Below are 15,380 nucleotides of genomic sequence, written 5' to 3'. Positions count from 1 at the left end.
ACCCCAACCAGAATCACCAGGATCACCAGAACCCAAAATTATGAATTCATAAGGGAAGGAAATGTTAGAAGACTTAACTACCATGATTAAATGCCAACTGAATCCCTTTTATCAAGTCTTAAACCAAAGACCCAAGAGCATAAGAACCCTCAATTCACCAAATTTTTCCAGAAACTTCAAATAATTCTGAGACTATAATGATCAATAAGATAAATACCATTTAATATAGCCTTAATCCCCGCAAATAAATTTTAAAAATTACAAAAGAAGTAACAGGACTTATTCACTTTGTTACACGTGTGTGCATACTCAGCTGGATACAAAGACTGAGGAAAAAGACTACAGGCATTTGTTTTGCTTTCACCATTAGAAAACTAAATCCTATTCATTTAGAGTGCCATAGTATACCCAGCAAGCCCTGTCACAATGGTACCGCAAGTCCTATTGAACAAAGAATCAAAAACATGTCAGAATAAAAAGTCCACATCAGATATTAAGTAACCCTCGCATCAAATAACTAAGGGAAAAAAAAAGAAAAAGACGCTCGCATAAATGCCGGCTGAGCAGATAAACCAGATATTAATAATAAAATGGACCATAAATGAACATAAAACAAATCCATTATAAATTCATGCATATGATGGCAATATACTTCTTAGAAAACGTGAAAGAAATAAGAAAAATCTATTTAAAATTCACCTTTAGAAAGCCAGCTCCAGCATGTTGAATCAACAGCAATGCTTGATTTGAGGCGAGCACAGGCAATGGCACTGTGGAGGGGCATCAGTGACTCAGCACTTCCCAATACAGAAAGAACCCTTTTATAAGAAATTAAAGATCAATTTAATTCGCCATCGTTAATGAGATAAAATTAAATAACAGTAACAACACAAAGATACAAATATCTATGACCTTGAGGCACGAGGGACGGAGCTGGAGGGTGAAGAGAAAGCGGATAAAACGGATTTTGGGGTAAGGGTCTTCTGGGTTGTGGTTCTGGATCGAGCAGCGATTGTTTTTGAAGCTGTTGCTATGGCCGATCTACATAATGAAGCCATTTTAGGTTCAGACGAGTGCTGCGACAGTGGAGAGAGCTTAAACCCTACTGCAGAAGAGGTCCAAGAGTTTTGCTGATCAAACGGTGACGTATAGCAAGCAGTGGCTTGTGTATCCGAATGGACGGAAATGGTTCGGGTCTGATCTTTAAAACGGACCTAAATTTTAAAATCCCAATTTTTTAAACGCAGCGTTTAGAATCTCAAAATTTGTAAAAGAACCCCTTGAATAGCACAGTATCAACCAAACGAAGCCATTTCACTGCTGAATCGGATCAACTATATAAGCAGGTGGTACCACTCTCTGAGCTTGTTCCTGCACAGCCCTCTCAAATCGCAGGCAGAAGATCCATTCGTCTTCAGCTACCTATAACCATCGCCGATGGCTTTGATCTTAGCTCGCAAGTCCCTCTCCGCTCTTCGCGCTCGTCACCTCGTAAGCATATCTTTATGCAAAACCCTAACTATTTTTCTTGTTCCACTTCATAATTAGATTTTTCTGAATTATTTTGGCGCTATCAAAGAGGGAAAATAATGGGCTGATTGAGAGTTGTTACAGGGAAAAACATCGTTGTTAAGATTAAGTTGTTTTTCTTCTCTGACATTTTAATTTGGGTTGTTTTGTTAGGCTGTGTCGGGACAAGCATTGCAGGGTTCGCATCATTATGGGTTGCGATTCAGTGCGCACCCTTACTCCCATCATCCCACCAATAAAGGTTTGTTTTAATTCTTTTTCTATTGTTCTTCATTATTTGTCAATCCATATATGGACAGGAAATATTTATTTATTTTTGGTTCAAGGCTCGTTCTAAATGTTAGTTGATGGGGAATTTTTGTATGTTGGTAACTGTATGCGGTAGGCTTCCTGAAATCCTCGATTGATTTAAACGATGATTATGAATAAGTGCATAGTATGGTGGTTACTATAATAAAAGGGAGCGGTTTTATTTTTCAAAGAACATTTGGGAATTTTTATCCTTTGTGATATGATAATAGGCTAGAAGTCAATATAACTGGTGCCATTTTGATAAATTGGTCTTATTTTGTTACTAGTTGAACAATCTGTGCATCTTGCGAATTTAGATTCTCTTTTTCATTTATTTTGGCTTCCAACTGCAGATGACGAAGAGAGGGAGCAACTTGCCAAAGAGATATCGAAAGACTGGAGTTCTGGTAATCTATTTATCAAGAACATATGTTTTCCCAGTTAGGTATACTTTGATTTCTGACTGCTACGGTTATGTTAAATAATTGCAGTTTTTGACAGAAGCATAAACATGCTATTTCTCACTGAAATGGTTCGGGGTTTGATGCTGACACTCAAATACTTTTTTGAGCCAAAAGTTACTGTAGGTGTCTTCTTACGCCCATTATCTTGTTTAGGTTGTGATGGCTATGATTTCATACCTATTATATGTCTTGTTATGCAGATCAATTATCCATTTGAGAAGGGCCCTCTAAGCCCTCGTTTTCGTGGTGAGCATGCCCTGCGACGATATCCCACTGGAGAGGAACGATGCATTGCTTGCAAACTCTGTGAAGCTGTAAGTGATTGTTCTGTGAAAATAGACTCTCTTAGAAAAAGAAACAGTATAGGGATCACCTAGTTTTCTTCAATGAAGTAGGAGAATGATAGATTCCGGAGATGTTTGCTCTGTCGGAGATGACTTCTTCAGCTCTTTCCCATCACCCAGTCGGCCTCCTCCAACACTGATCTCCTCTTACTACACTATTTCTTTGCACTCAATGTGTAGCTGAACCAACTACAACACACAAAGACAATCACAGCACACCAAATTATCATAATGATAATCTGAAATAGTTGTATTTTGTATTAAAGCAAAATGGTTCCAAACTCAGTGCTTTGGAGTTCCATTACAGTCATCAAAATTCAATTAAACTGTAACTGAAACACAATTTTCCTTTCAAAATGGATAACACCAGCATATTCCAGGGTTGCTTTGCATTCGAGAGGCCAACACTATCCTTCGAACCCTCTCTATTTCTTTGCAATTTCTCAGCTTCCTTCCGTTTCTCTTTTCCTCCACTTTTATGCTCTAACCACCAAGTCTCTCAATGGAATGCTGCATGTCCTCTCCAAGTTTTGTCGTCCTGGTTCCTGTGAAAATGCCACCTGTTCTCCCCCCTTGTTGCCACTGGCCCTTGAGATATTTCCCTTCGTTTGATTCTTCTTCTTGTGGGAGATATAGATATGGGTTCTAACAGAGAAAAATTGCACTATTTCCATATCATGTCAGGCTCTAGTTCTACTATGCATACAACATTTGGCTATAAGATTAGATTTGAATCGAGTTTGTTCGAGTTAAAAAATAAGTTAACTCAAGAAAACTCGAGCTCAAGCCTGAGAGTTTAAAATTTTTAGGCTTGAGTTTGAGCTCCAACTTTGGGGGTGTTTAGCTTGCCAAGTTTGCGACTTGAAAAAATTTTGATACGAATTGACTAAAACAACATCGTTTTAACAAATGTGAATTAAAACAATGTCGTTTTAGTACTGAACTAAGCTTAAAGGTTTACTCGAGCTTGTCTCCAATCAAGTCAAGTCGAGCTCAAAGCTCAACTAAAGTTCGTCTCCAGTCTAGCCAAGCTCGAGCTTAGTTTGTCTTGAATCCACCTTATTTGGCTGGTAATGCCCGATTGTTTTGGTTTTGATGCTTTGGCCTAGAGTTTTGCTGTTCCCTGGCTGAGCTTATTTGTATTCCAGGCTTGTCTGCTATCTGTGCTTTTTCTCATCCACCGTTAACATGTGTTAAAACTTTATCTTCTTAATATCAATGTGGATGCATGTGCTAAAAAGATAACTTGACAGGATTGGATGATGAATTTCAGTATCAATCTTTTACTTAGGTATCTGCATTGCACCATATTGGTAAGTTCATTAGTACCATAAGAAACGTGATTAATGACAACCACATTGCCTTGCAGTGTAGGATCTGTAGTTGACTGAAAGATTCATGTATATTGTGCATTCTGTCTTGTGTGTGGATATTATGTACATTATGTTAATTTGTTTGTGGTGTTGAGGAAATGCTGCATCCGGTGTTGAGCATTTCAGCTGCTTATTCTTGGGTATATAGGCTGACCGAATGCCACAAATGTGTTCCTTATATGTGAAATTGTCAATGGTTTTCATTGTGCTTCTGTCTATACAGTCATATCGTGTTCCTTTTATGAATTTTTGTTTGCATTTATACCTTGTAAAACTTTGCTGTGTTGCCATCCTATGTGTTTTGGATTTGAATTTTTTTTTTCAGTAATTGTTTTGGGTATGAATTCGTAAGTTCTATGTAGCAATTATCTTAAGAGACAATGATTGTTTACCAGATATGCCCTGCACAAGCTATCACAATTGAGGCAGAGGAAAGAGAAGATGGAAGTCGCAGGACAACTAGGTGAAGGATCCTCGTTTGTTCTTTCCTGCCCTCTCTCTATATTTTCTTCTCTCATTGAATTATAATTTGCAGGTACGATATTGACATGACCAAGTGTATCTACTGTGGATTTTGCCAAGAGGCTTGTCCTGTTGATGCCATCGTCGAAGGACCTAACTTCGAATTTGCAACTGAGACTCACGAGGTCTATATGCATGCTTTTACTCTATCATAAGCACTAGATTCAACCGTGTATGTCCAATTGTTAACGCTTTAACATTGCTGCAGGAGCTTCTGTATGACAAAGAGAAGCTGCTTGAGAATGGGGATCGTTGGGAGACTGAGATTGCGGAGAACCTCAGATCTGAAAGCCTTTACCGCTGATTCTCGCCCTGTATTTTCAACCTGGTTGATACCCGGTTTTTCAACCGTTTTTCGAGGATTAAAAATAAAAAGATTTGTGCATGAATCTCTGCATAGACTTGTAATTCTACATTTTGTGATTACGTAGCTATCTCATCAAATTTGCTTTGGTCGCTACATTTGTTTATTTTCTGTAGTAAAATTTTGCCAATTGGAAATAATTTCTATTTTTATATGGCGAATGGCGAACCCTTTCAATCGCGCGACTTGATTTTCATGTTTACATCTATGAGGAGCCGTTTTTCTCTTGATAATATTTGTACTCCTGAAATTATCTACTTGGTTTTCAAGCAAAATATATTAAATCATAATTTTATGTTTTATAAATAAATATACCGTTCAATAACATCGAGGGGAAGTAATTGAGTATATAAGTAATATTATGTATATTTATTTTGAATATATAATTATGTATATATTTATATATATTATTACTTGATTAAGTATTGTTTTACTTTTAAATCAAAAATTTCAAATTATATAATAACACATATAAAATAGATATATATATAATTTTATTGAATGAGTAAATAACGTTTTTCTATTCAAGATTTGGGTTAAAAATATTTGTTTACCTATAATTTTTTTATTTAAAATTAAACCATGTTAAAAAAATAAATTAACGATATAAAGGTAAAATAGTAATTATATAATCTATTAATTAAAAAACAATTTTTTATCATACTCAAACATTTTAAACCTAATAATTTAACCTTTAAACTGATTTAAAAATTAATCTTTGAAAATTTTTCAAACTTTATTTATTTTGGAACTACACATGACCCTAATTGTTATAATATAACATTTATAACCAAAATATGTTACATTATGTTCAATTTTTTTTAAGTGTAATTATCATTTTTAAAACTATTTATAATAGACCGATGTTTTTAAAAATTTTAAAAGACTCAAACTGTTTTTTAAATTTCCAATAGCCCCCTAAAAATTTAAAACTATTCAGATAGATGTTTTGATATGTGAGTTTACAATGACACCCTTCTCTACAAAAATAGAGAAAGAAAGGAAGAAGGTGAAAGAAACGAAAATAAGAAATTTTTTATATAATTTGAATATTTTAAAAGGTTATTTTTAATTTTTGTAACTTTAGGATTATGTAATAATTTTGAAAAATAAAAAATAATATAGTAGAGATAAATGAGTAATTTAACTTTCTAATATAATTTAGTTTGAATAAAAAATATTATTTATGTTTAATTTTAGAAAAAAAAAAGTTATTTATATCAATTAGGATAGAAAAAAGGTTTTACGGCCAAACCTTGGGTGGGACTATGTGAATTACTCTAAACAAATTATTTTGGAAATTTAAAAAGAAAAATGAAGGCTAACGAAGGCCTAGTCCAAAGCAAGAGCCAGCCCAGCCCATTGCTTTCTCTAATCTTGCAGGGTTGGTCTGACTGGAGTTTGACGTCATCCAAGTGGCTAGGTTAACCAACAATCTATGAACTTCTAGGCGAACAAATAGCAGGAAGCATAACTCCAACAGTCAAGCTGAAGACTACCAATGGCTGAGGAGGCGATTTTAGGTTATTTACAACACAATGAGCAAATCGCAGACTCAGGTGTTTTCGCTGCCAAACGCCAACTCGATCACAATGACGTCGTTAATGTCATTAAGAGTCTTCACGGCTTTCGTTATGTGGACGCTCAGGTACACTATCTTTTCTGCTACAATGTTTCACTCGCCTTGCTCTCTGCATGCTTGTTATCAAAACTTACGGGTGGAGAAGAGATTTGATAAAAAATAGAACATATTAGCTTAGTTTTGGCTATGCTGATGTGCTTTATTGTATTAGATTATTATTATTGTTATTTTAATTTTTTTATTGATTAGTGTTTCTAGTTATGGTTCCGCTAATGTAATTTGGTTAACTGTGCATTTTGGATTTATTTTGTGATTAAAAAAAATTATACAGAATATTAAGAGTGAGACGTGGGTGCTGACTGATGAAGGTAGAAAATATGCAGCTGAAGGATCACCTGAATTTCAATTATTTATGGCTTTGCCAGAGGAGGGTAGTATTTCAAAAGATGAACTGCAGGTGATTTTTATGATTCCCATTTAAATTTGTAATTATCAGATTTTTCTGTTTATTTATGCCTAACGAATTTGTACATGTGACAAGAAGTTGGATTCTGTGTTTAAAGATCTGAGAGCATCAGTGTTAGCATCTTTGAAAACAAACTTTTGATAGTGAAAGCAATGAAACTGTACACAAGCAAATATTTTAATATGAGTAAACCAACTAAAGAACATTTTTGAGAATGATCTCTATAGAGTTTTGAGAAGCCAATATGGTGTTTTCATTTTTGCTCGCAAACTTTTGGAAAAAAATTCATATTTTCTACTTTGAATTTCCTTTTCTTTTGTGGGTTGAAATGTGTATTTATGATGAGTGTTGTGAGTTTCTGCTAAGATAATTTGCTGAAATTTTATTGATGCAGAAAAGGCTTGATCCTGCGGTTTTCAAGATAGGTTGCTCACAGGCAGGAAAGAATAGATGGGTGGAGATGGGAAAGCAAGTTTCAAGAAAGGTAACACCTTTTAAAATTTTTCAGTTAATCAAGTTCTTAAATGAGTTTTAGGTGTAGTGGAGGGGTTGTTGTTTAGCGAGTTGGTCAGTCTTGATGGCTTCTTTACTTTTGTCTGGTATATTATTAAAGTGTTGTTGCCTACTCCAACCTATTACACAGTGGTTGTCCAGTTGTTACAACATCTATTTTCTGATAAATTTGTGCTTGTATTGTGATACTATGCTTAAATGTTCATGATTGTTCTTAACTTGCTGTAGGTTCAAAATGTGGAAGATAAAGTCAGAGAATTGCTGCTACACGTACAAGAAGGACATGTGTGTGATTATCTTATCTAATTTACCTGTCATTGTATCACATTATTTACTCCATAAATCACTGAGGGTTATAATTCTTTTATCACTAAACTTTAATTATTTTTCTCTCTTTTATTATAAAGCTGACTCTTAATGCTACCAAAAGTAATCTAGTTAGTTTGGCATACAAGTGTCTCTTCTTTTATGCCTTAAAATACCTCTTGTTGTTCATACAACTTTAGTTTTCTCTAATATATTTACTTTGTAATTCAGGAAATTAAGCAAGAAGATATCAACTCTCTCAAAGCAAGAAAGCTTATTGTTCTTCAGTAATCATCTTTCTTGACTTTCAATGTTCCATTCTGACCTGTACTAAAAAATACATTTTTTTTTCCTTCTAGAACCTGGAAGGGCTACTCAGTGACAAAAGGCCCTAATTATGCCCCGCAAAGAAAGAAAGTCGCTACAGATTTGACTCGGGAAAATCTTCAGAGGTATTTGATATGTTTTCTATCTCTGGGACAAAATATAAATAACTATAAACAGCTCGTTAGTAAGCACTGTTAGTGACGATAGCTTCAAGCATTGAATTTTAGTGCTGAAGTATAATTTCCCTTATTTAAATTATTTGAAAGTTTTTGCCTGTTAAAGGAAGAGTGGAACTGGTCTACATATTTTGGGCTATGTACCAGTTATAATGTAGACAATGAAATCTAGAATACTTATATTCATTCTCCTTCTTTAAAGTTGACGTTATTTCTATGGTCATGCATTTTGCAGGATGTTTATTTTGCAATTTTATATTAATTTTTGTTTCTTAAATGTTTAAATTCAACTTTTTTTTTTAATTTGCTGTCATATTAATCAATGTGCAGGATAAGCTTGCAATAATTTATGAAAATATATTCTTAGGTTATACTTCTTGTTTTTTCAGCATGAATGTGTCACATCTTCTTATGCAACAATTATTGCTGGTTTTTTTTTTTCCTGTTCTTGTACATGTTCGGGGTATCTATTGTGTGTTCAGAGGTGATTGGAAGGAACTAGAATTCAAGGAGTATAACTTCAATGCTAAAGGACAGCCTGCTGAAGGTGGCCACCTTCATCCACTGCTCAAGGTGAGGATGAGATCCTCACATTATTTACCTCCTGTAATTTCAATGAAAGTTGGATCTTTACCAATGCATATATACTTTGTGTGGATGATTTTGTTAATACTTTCCGGAAAATTATTTAGTTTGCAATATGTTTGGGCTAATCTCATACAATGTAGAAATGCTTGGGAGCTTTCGTCGTTAATGCCTACTTTTGAGTGGTTTACACAATAGATATAGTTAATAATGCAAAATTCTATCTTGGTGATGCGATTGTACTAAGTAGGTTCACAAAGTTAGTGGGTTGCTATTACTTGCAAATCAACTGAAGCCTAATTTAATTTTCTGAGATTTGTTGAACATTAAACTTCCTGAGAAGTTTCAATGTGATCAAGGAAGAATATTGTTCTTTTGAAGACTATTTTAACAGTAATTAGAATAATATGAGTGTTTTTATGAACAGAAGTTGTTCCATAGATAGAGATGAATTCGTGTGTGTGCATTCTTGCATTTATAGATAAAGATTGTTTACTTAGGGTTTTGAACAGGCTTTGTACAAAATTTTACCAATGCCTTAAAGATCTATATAATTCTGAAGTATCATGCTCCTTATGTTGTAAAATCTTTTTATGAATTTTTATTCAGTGTGTTTTTCCATTTTCAGGTACGAAAGCAATTGAAGGACATTTTCCTTCAGTTGGGGTGAGTTATGACCTTTAGTTCATTTGATTTCAACACACTTACGTTTTTTCCTGCAGTATCTCTGTTTTCAAGTCTGACATTTTTGTACGTTGGTCTTGTGCTGGTTACAGTTTTGAGGAGATGCCAACAAACAATTATGTTGAGAGCAGGTAGGTGTTCTTGCCAGATCCTTGTAAAATTATATTTTCATTTTTATTTGAGTGTCAATGGAATTTCACTTTACAAGTTCAGTGGTTGTGGCTTTATCTAGTAAGCCCCGAGTAACCATATAGTTAATCACTCTTGATGACTGAGGTGGTTTATGGTTGTTGAGATGTAAGTTAAGTCATTTTTCACACAAAATGGTATTTAAGGATGTAATTATTGCTGCATGTGGCCTTTTGTGTACCAATATGCCTCCATCCAACGAAGAATGGAAATAAGAAAGAGAATTTATTCTTTACATCTGTGTATTTGTCCTGGCAAACCAGCGGCCGGGCAGGTATAAACTAGGTCAAAATGGGCACATGTCCAAAACAGGCGACCCTAAATGGGTAAAAGCAAACTGTACCTGGCCCATGCGGGTACCCATACTGAAAAAAAAAATTGGGTGCTTCTGGCTGCTTTTGAAGAACCAAGACATTGAAAACAAATCAGAGAAGAAATGGAGAAAAATCTGACGCTAAAAGAAGGCACAAAGTTGGAAATTTCAAGCATAGAAGAGTTGCAGAAACTGGTGTACATGCAGGCGACTTTGTGTGAAACATTAATGCTGTATCCACCGGTGCCATTTCAGGGGACGTAGCTCTGGAACAGGATGTTCTTCCAAGTGGGTATTGAAATCAGTAGACAAAAGTGCAGATGTCTTCATATGCAATGGTGAGGATGAAGTGGGTATGGGGAGAGGATTGTAAAGAGTTCAAGCCAGAGAGATGAATAAGTGAGAAAGGGGAGATTAAACATGAGCCATCACACAAGTTCTTTGCTTTCAGTGCAGGACCCAGGTTTTGTCTGGTGAAGGACATGCCATTAACCTTAATGAAAGCTGTTGGTACAACTATTATGTGTAATTACACAGTCCAAGTTGATGAAACTTGCCTGGTAATTCCTGCAGCCAGTGTGATTCTTCACAACAAACTTGGCTTTATGGCTAGGATCTAAAAATTGTGGGTACCAGCAGGTATACCTGGTCCACCTGCAAAAAAAGGATTTTTGCAGGTATGGGTCCAAAAAGCTGTATCTTGTACCTTATTTTTTATTTTGTGGGTACCCAGGGTGGCCCACCCGTTTTTCAGGTCTACTGTGTATACAGTGTCAATCTTAAAATTGTGCTTCCTATTGTTTCCTCATCATCTGTCAGATATTGTTAATTGGGCTATAAGACGCAGATTGCCTTGAGAAACCTCATGAAAAGATCATGTTTGAACAAGTCTTAGATATTGAAATGCTAGAACAGAGTGTTGATCTTTCATGCTTGTTAGTTCTTTTCCTGCATTCCCAGCTAGATGAGGGGATACAAAAACTAGAATTGCAAATCTCTTGTATGAGTTACTCCAAAAATATTTTCCTATCTTTCTTGTTTAAGTATTCAAATACTTACTACTTACTTTTTTAAATGTTATAAAAGGCAATGCCAGTACACTCTTGAACGTTAACCTGTTTGTATGTCAAAATTGTAGCTTCTGGAACTTTGATGCATTGTTCCAGCCACAACAACACCCTGCCCGTGATTCACATGATACATTCTTCCTACAAGGTTTGACTGTCTTCATTGCTTGATTGTAATAATGGTGCTGCTTAAGATTTCCTTGTGATGTTTGTTTGGTTACGCGTAGAACCTTCCACTACAAGGGAACTGCCCGAAGATTATGTTAAGTGGGTGAAAAATGTTCATGAGGTTGGTGGTTATGGGTCCAGAGGGTATGGCATTTTCTTAAGTCTGGCTTCAGTATCTTATTTTCACATTAAGGGATACCTTTTTATTTTATTAAATTGTATTTTGGAAGATATGGATATGATTGGAAGAGAGAGGAAGCAAACAAAAACCTCCTGCGAACTCACACGACTGCTGTTTCCTCCAGGATGCTGAAGGCACTAGCAGAGGTTTGATTGACTGGATATTCTTCCTGAATTTACAAAGAGCAAAATTATATTATCCAATGTAGATTTTCATTTAGATTCATAAGTCTCTTTGTTTTTCAGTTTTGGTGCTAACATACTTCCAAGTGAAGCTGTGCTAGCACCAGTATTTCTAAGATATTTTAGATGCGAGCAAAGAGATATTGTTCTCAGAGTCTTGGTTGGCTTTGTTTCTGCTAGTTTACCTCCACAAATCTTAATAATGAAATATGAACATTATGAAGAACTGAATTGAATGTGGACACCATCTAGTATTTATCTCATTTGCTTTTTCTTTTTTAATTCAGGTGCTGAGGTTTTATATCTTGTATTATGTGGAAAGCTTATGGTTACATTGTTAAGGGTTTTGGTAACTGATTTGTTTTTCTTGATTTTATTTGCAGAAACCATTTGCCCCCAAAAGGTACTTCTCCATAGACCGTGTTTTTAGAAACGAAGCTGTCGATCGAACTCATCTTGCAGAGTTCCACCAAATAGAAGGTTGATCAGCTAATCTATGCATATTGGGTTTAGGTTTAGTAGTGTAATTAAATTTAATTTACTTAATTCTAAACTTCAGATGTTTGGGTGTTCAAAATAGCATACAAATGATCTTTGTTGCAACAAACAATTTGACCGAAAAATATTTTTTAGTGGCTTGATTCTTTGGATTTTTGCCTGTGTTACAAATGCCAACCTTGTTCTATTTATGCGCAAGTCAGTTTTGGCATTGACCAAAAATCAGTAATCACAAAGTTTTAACCAGCTGGATTTGTTATGGACTTTGTTGTTTTCACCGCTAGCATTAATTGAGCTATGACGTGTTATGTATTTATGCTCTGCTTTCTGTGAATATTGTTTAATGCCTTATTTTGGTTTCAGGCCTGATCTGTGATCGGGGGCTTACGCTTGGTGACTTGATTGGAGTCCTGAAGGACTTCTTCACTCGTTTGGGTAATGGATGATCACTCACTGACTTCTATGCTTCTCTATAGTATAAAATTTTTATGCTAGATTAATTTTTCAAGGTCAAATGAAGTGACACTTGGTATTTTTGTTCTGTCCTGTCTACAAATGCATAGCAGTTATTCATTATTTGCATTTCCATCTGGCAGTATTCTGCAGCCATCACGGACTGGATGGCACTGGCTAGAATCCCTTTTATTGAAACCAAAACAGGAAAGAAGAGAACTCCTGTTACCAATAACAGTGCTTAAAAAGCACTAACAGAATTCTCCATGATTGGAAACAATAGCTAGCATGAGTTTTGACAAATAACTTACCTAAAAGGAAAATATTAGGCATACGATTCCTCTTGCCAAGATGTTGAACAATTATTTTTTCCTTCTCTTCAATTGGCTAAAAACTATTAATCTACAGCTAAATTAACTTATTTTCCCATCTATTCATAGGCATGTCCCAGCTGCGTTTTAAGCCTGCTTACAATCCATATACTGAACCTAGCATGGAGATTTTTAGGTAATAAATCGTGGACTTTCTAAGTTGTTGTTTGTTTTGGTTCCTGCCAATTGGCATCTGACCTGTGAATTACCAGCTATCATGAAGGCTTAGGGAAATGGGTGGAAATCGGGAATTCTGGCATGTTCAGACCTGAAATGTTGCTTCCTATGGGATTCCCAGAAGATGTTCGAGTTATTGCATGGGGCCTTTCCCTTGAAAGGTAGTTAAACTATTATTGTTATTCAAAAGTATAAACTGAATGGAATTTATTGCTATTCTACTTCCTGCTCTTACTATGAATTGAGAAGATGATGATTTTTTCAAACCTTTTGAACTAGACCGACTATGATACTTTATGGTTACAATAATATCCGTGATCTGTTTGGACACAAGGTACTTCTACTTTCCACCATAAACTAGCTATAATGCCATATTGTTTTCAAATCGAGAATGCTGTTGTATGTTTGTTGTTATTGCAGGTGGATCTTGGTCTCATCAAGGAGAACCCGATCTGCCGCCTTGGACTCCAGTAAGATTGTGGTTTTTCTATTCTTTTCCAAACTCTCGGGTATACTAGGAAACACCAGGCTCTTTGGCAGCTTATAGAATCATGGATCTTAGCACAAAGTTACTGGTTTTTGCTCAAGTAATTTAGATTAATTTTATGCAAGAAGCTCTCAAATTTTTTTGTCTGCATATGACCAGAGGCATCTTTATTAAGTATAAACATCATTCATTTTATTGCTTGCTTCTGATTTAGTTTTGTTCAGGCTACTTGTAATACACAGCGATACTTGTAATATACAATTTCCCTAACACCTCAAGATGTTCAATCTCTCTTTTCCTGCCTTGCTCTCTCTTTTGTGGCTCATGAGCCCAAGCCTTTTGATGCTAACTTGCATTTCTTTTCCATGCATCAGGTTTGTGTTAATTTTTTGGCCAAAGGACTATTTCCCACCCAATTTTTAGTTGAAATTCAAAAGCACACTTATGACAATTGAAAAACCCAAACTCGTATTCATAGCCTAACTGTTGTTAATTTTTTCTGTTAAGGGTATAATGGCCATTTTATTGTTTATATAAAAAGTTATAAATTTTATTACTCCCTCCTGGTTTTAGAAACTAACATTATATTTTTACCTAAAGTTTTCAAACTTTGAAAAGTAATATTTTTAACCCCAAAATTAGGGTTTTCATATTTTTAAAACTGCAGTCGTCCTCCAGAACTTCAAAAAACAGCAATCTCACTCTCACTCTTCAACTTCAGCTTTCGGATTTCTTCTGGTGTTGTCTTTGGCCTCCTTTTTCTCCCAATGTGTTGGAAAACCGTGTGACAAAGAGATATCTCCTCTTCGCATGGTGGTATAATGAAGATTTGTCTCTTCGTCGCATTGTGCGACGAAGGGATCTCCTTCTCTCTCTCTACTCTTTAATATAAATAGTAAAATGATTATTTTACTTCTCATTTTAATAAAAAAAGTTAACAGAAGTTAGGTCATGGGTGGGAGTTTAAACTTTTCAACTGTCACAAATATGTTTTTGAATTTTAGCTAAAACTTAGGTAGGAAAGAGTCTTTTGCCCTAATTTTTTTAAGTACTTATAATTTATGTATGTATATATAATCAACTAATCATTGTCGAGGCCTATGTATATTTTAGGCTAAAGCTAAGAAGAGTTCAAAAACATTTCTAAATTGTTGCTGATATAGCCATGGTTGATCAATTTTATTGCATTTAAGGTTGAAAATAAAGAAACGATATTCCCTTCTTTCAATAAACGAACTGTTATAATTTCACATTGAAATAAAGCTAAGTATTTATTATCCTAATATTCCTAAATAATATCAAATATGACAACGGTGACAAATTTACGGGGCGTGTGAATGCCATGGCAGAAATTTCACCACTATAATTGGGAAAAAACAACTGACCTTATGCACCCTACATTTGTTATGTGATTTTGGTTAAGCCTTGCGTTATTAACAATGCCCCCCAAACATTTTACAAATCCATCAACTAACTCCCTCTGCCATTTCATTGACGGAGTTAACGTGATGTGAGGATTCAACGAAGGTTAAAGGACTATTTTTCATCTATGTTTTAGTGTAATCTCAAAAGTATATTTGTAATAGTTTGAAAACTCAAATATTCACTAATAGATTAATTTTTATTAACATTTTCATATATAAGTAACTGTCATTTTATTTTTCATATTAAAAAATATATTATTTTATTTTATTTTTTTTCAGATTTTGAAAAATAACATGTTACCCTAGTCTCAATTTAAAAAAAGTGACATTTTACCCCCATAAA

General features: G+C 34.8%; 3 protein-coding genes across 4 annotated transcripts; 2 read left to right on the top strand and 1 right to left on the bottom strand.

The window, feature by feature from the left end:
* Positions 1-198: 198 nt before the first annotated feature.
* On the bottom strand, positions 199-1,162 carry LOC123214697 (protein NONRESPONDING TO OXYLIPINS 2, mitochondrial-like). Its single transcript, XM_044634638.1, has 3 exons — positions 913-1,162; positions 700-818; positions 199-441 (listed from the first exon to the last, which is right to left on the bottom strand). The coding sequence occupies exons 1-3, from the start codon at positions 1,056-1,058 to the stop codon at positions 422-424; spliced, it is 285 nt and encodes a 94-aa protein (XP_044490573.1). The 5' UTR covers positions 1,059-1,162; the 3' UTR covers positions 199-421.
* Positions 1,163-1,278: 116 nt separating this feature from the next.
* LOC123214696 (NADH dehydrogenase [ubiquinone] iron-sulfur protein 8-B, mitochondrial) lies at positions 1,279-5,042 on the top strand. Its single transcript, XM_044634636.1, has 8 exons — positions 1,279-1,491; positions 1,684-1,771; positions 2,175-2,228; positions 2,313-2,404; positions 2,486-2,599; positions 4,398-4,465; positions 4,538-4,649; positions 4,733-5,042. Exons 1-8 carry the CDS (start codon positions 1,438-1,440, stop codon positions 4,826-4,828), a joined length of 678 nt encoding a protein of 225 aa, XP_044490571.1. The 5' UTR covers positions 1,279-1,437; the 3' UTR covers positions 4,829-5,042.
* A 1,223-nt stretch (positions 5,043-6,265) lies between these two features.
* LOC123214733 (phenylalanine--tRNA ligase alpha subunit, cytoplasmic) lies at positions 6,266-13,885 on the top strand. Of its 2 annotated transcripts, XM_044634696.1 has the most exons (18): positions 6,272-6,536; positions 6,802-6,927; positions 7,331-7,420; positions 7,678-7,734; positions 7,987-8,042; positions 8,115-8,207; positions 8,741-8,831; positions 9,472-9,509; positions 9,620-9,658; positions 11,168-11,244; positions 11,324-11,408; positions 11,495-11,591; positions 12,011-12,107; positions 12,489-12,560; positions 13,019-13,085; positions 13,162-13,287; positions 13,406-13,460; positions 13,547-13,885. In XM_044634696.1, the coding sequence occupies exons 1-18, from the start codon at positions 6,390-6,392 to the stop codon at positions 13,598-13,600; spliced, it is 1,467 nt and encodes a 488-aa protein (XP_044490631.1). In that variant the 5' UTR covers positions 6,272-6,389; the 3' UTR covers positions 13,601-13,885. The 2 variants fall into 2 exon arrangements, with proteins under 2 accessions (XP_044490632.1, XP_044490631.1); XM_044634697.1 differs by lacking the exons at positions 13,019-13,085; positions 13,162-13,287; positions 13,406-13,460; positions 13,547-13,885 and adding an exon at positions 12,722-13,003 and having other exon boundaries at positions 6,266-6,536.
* Positions 13,886-15,380: the final 1,495 nt, after the last annotated feature.

This window comes from Mangifera indica, chromosome 4 (genome assembly GCF_011075055.1).
Source record: "Mangifera indica cultivar Alphonso chromosome 4, CATAS_Mindica_2.1, whole genome shotgun sequence".
Taxonomy (NCBI): Eukaryota; Viridiplantae; Streptophyta; class Magnoliopsida; order Sapindales; family Anacardiaceae; genus Mangifera; species Mangifera indica.
The sequence above is the reverse complement of the archived record's forward strand: the minus strand, read 5'-3'. Positions and strand labels throughout refer to the sequence as shown.

Coding starts and splice junctions, on each gene's coding strand:
- LOC123214697 (XM_044634638.1), bottom strand. CDS start 1,058: ATGGCTTCATTATGTAGATCGGCCATAGCAACAGCTTCAAAAACAATC. Junction 819..912: donor TCCGTCCCTCGTGCCTCAAG/GTCATAGATATT, acceptor TTCTTATAAAAG/GGTTCTTTCTGTATTGGGAA. Junction 442..699: donor CTGGAGCTGGCTTTCTAAAG/GTGAATTTTAAA, acceptor TTTGTTCAATAG/GACTTGCGGTACCATTGTGA.
- LOC123214696 (XM_044634636.1), top strand. CDS start 1,438: ATGGCTTTGATCTTAGCTCGCAAGTCCCTCTCCGCTCTTCGCGCTCGT. Junction 2,600..4,397: donor CTTGCAAACTCTGTGAAGCT/GTAAGTGATTGT, acceptor ATTGTTTACCAG/ATATGCCCTGCACAAGCTAT. Junction 4,466..4,537: donor GGAAGTCGCAGGACAACTAG/GTGAAGGATCCT, acceptor TATAATTTGCAG/GTACGATATTGACATGACCA.
- LOC123214733 (XM_044634696.1), top strand. CDS start 6,390: ATGGCTGAGGAGGCGATTTTAGGTTATTTACAACACAATGAGCAAATC. Junction 7,421..7,677: donor GAAAGCAAGTTTCAAGAAAG/GTAACACCTTTT, acceptor AACTTGCTGTAG/GTTCAAAATGTGGAAGATAA. Junction 11,245..11,323: donor TGATACATTCTTCCTACAAG/GTTTGACTGTCT, acceptor GGTTACGCGTAG/AACCTTCCACTACAAGGGAA.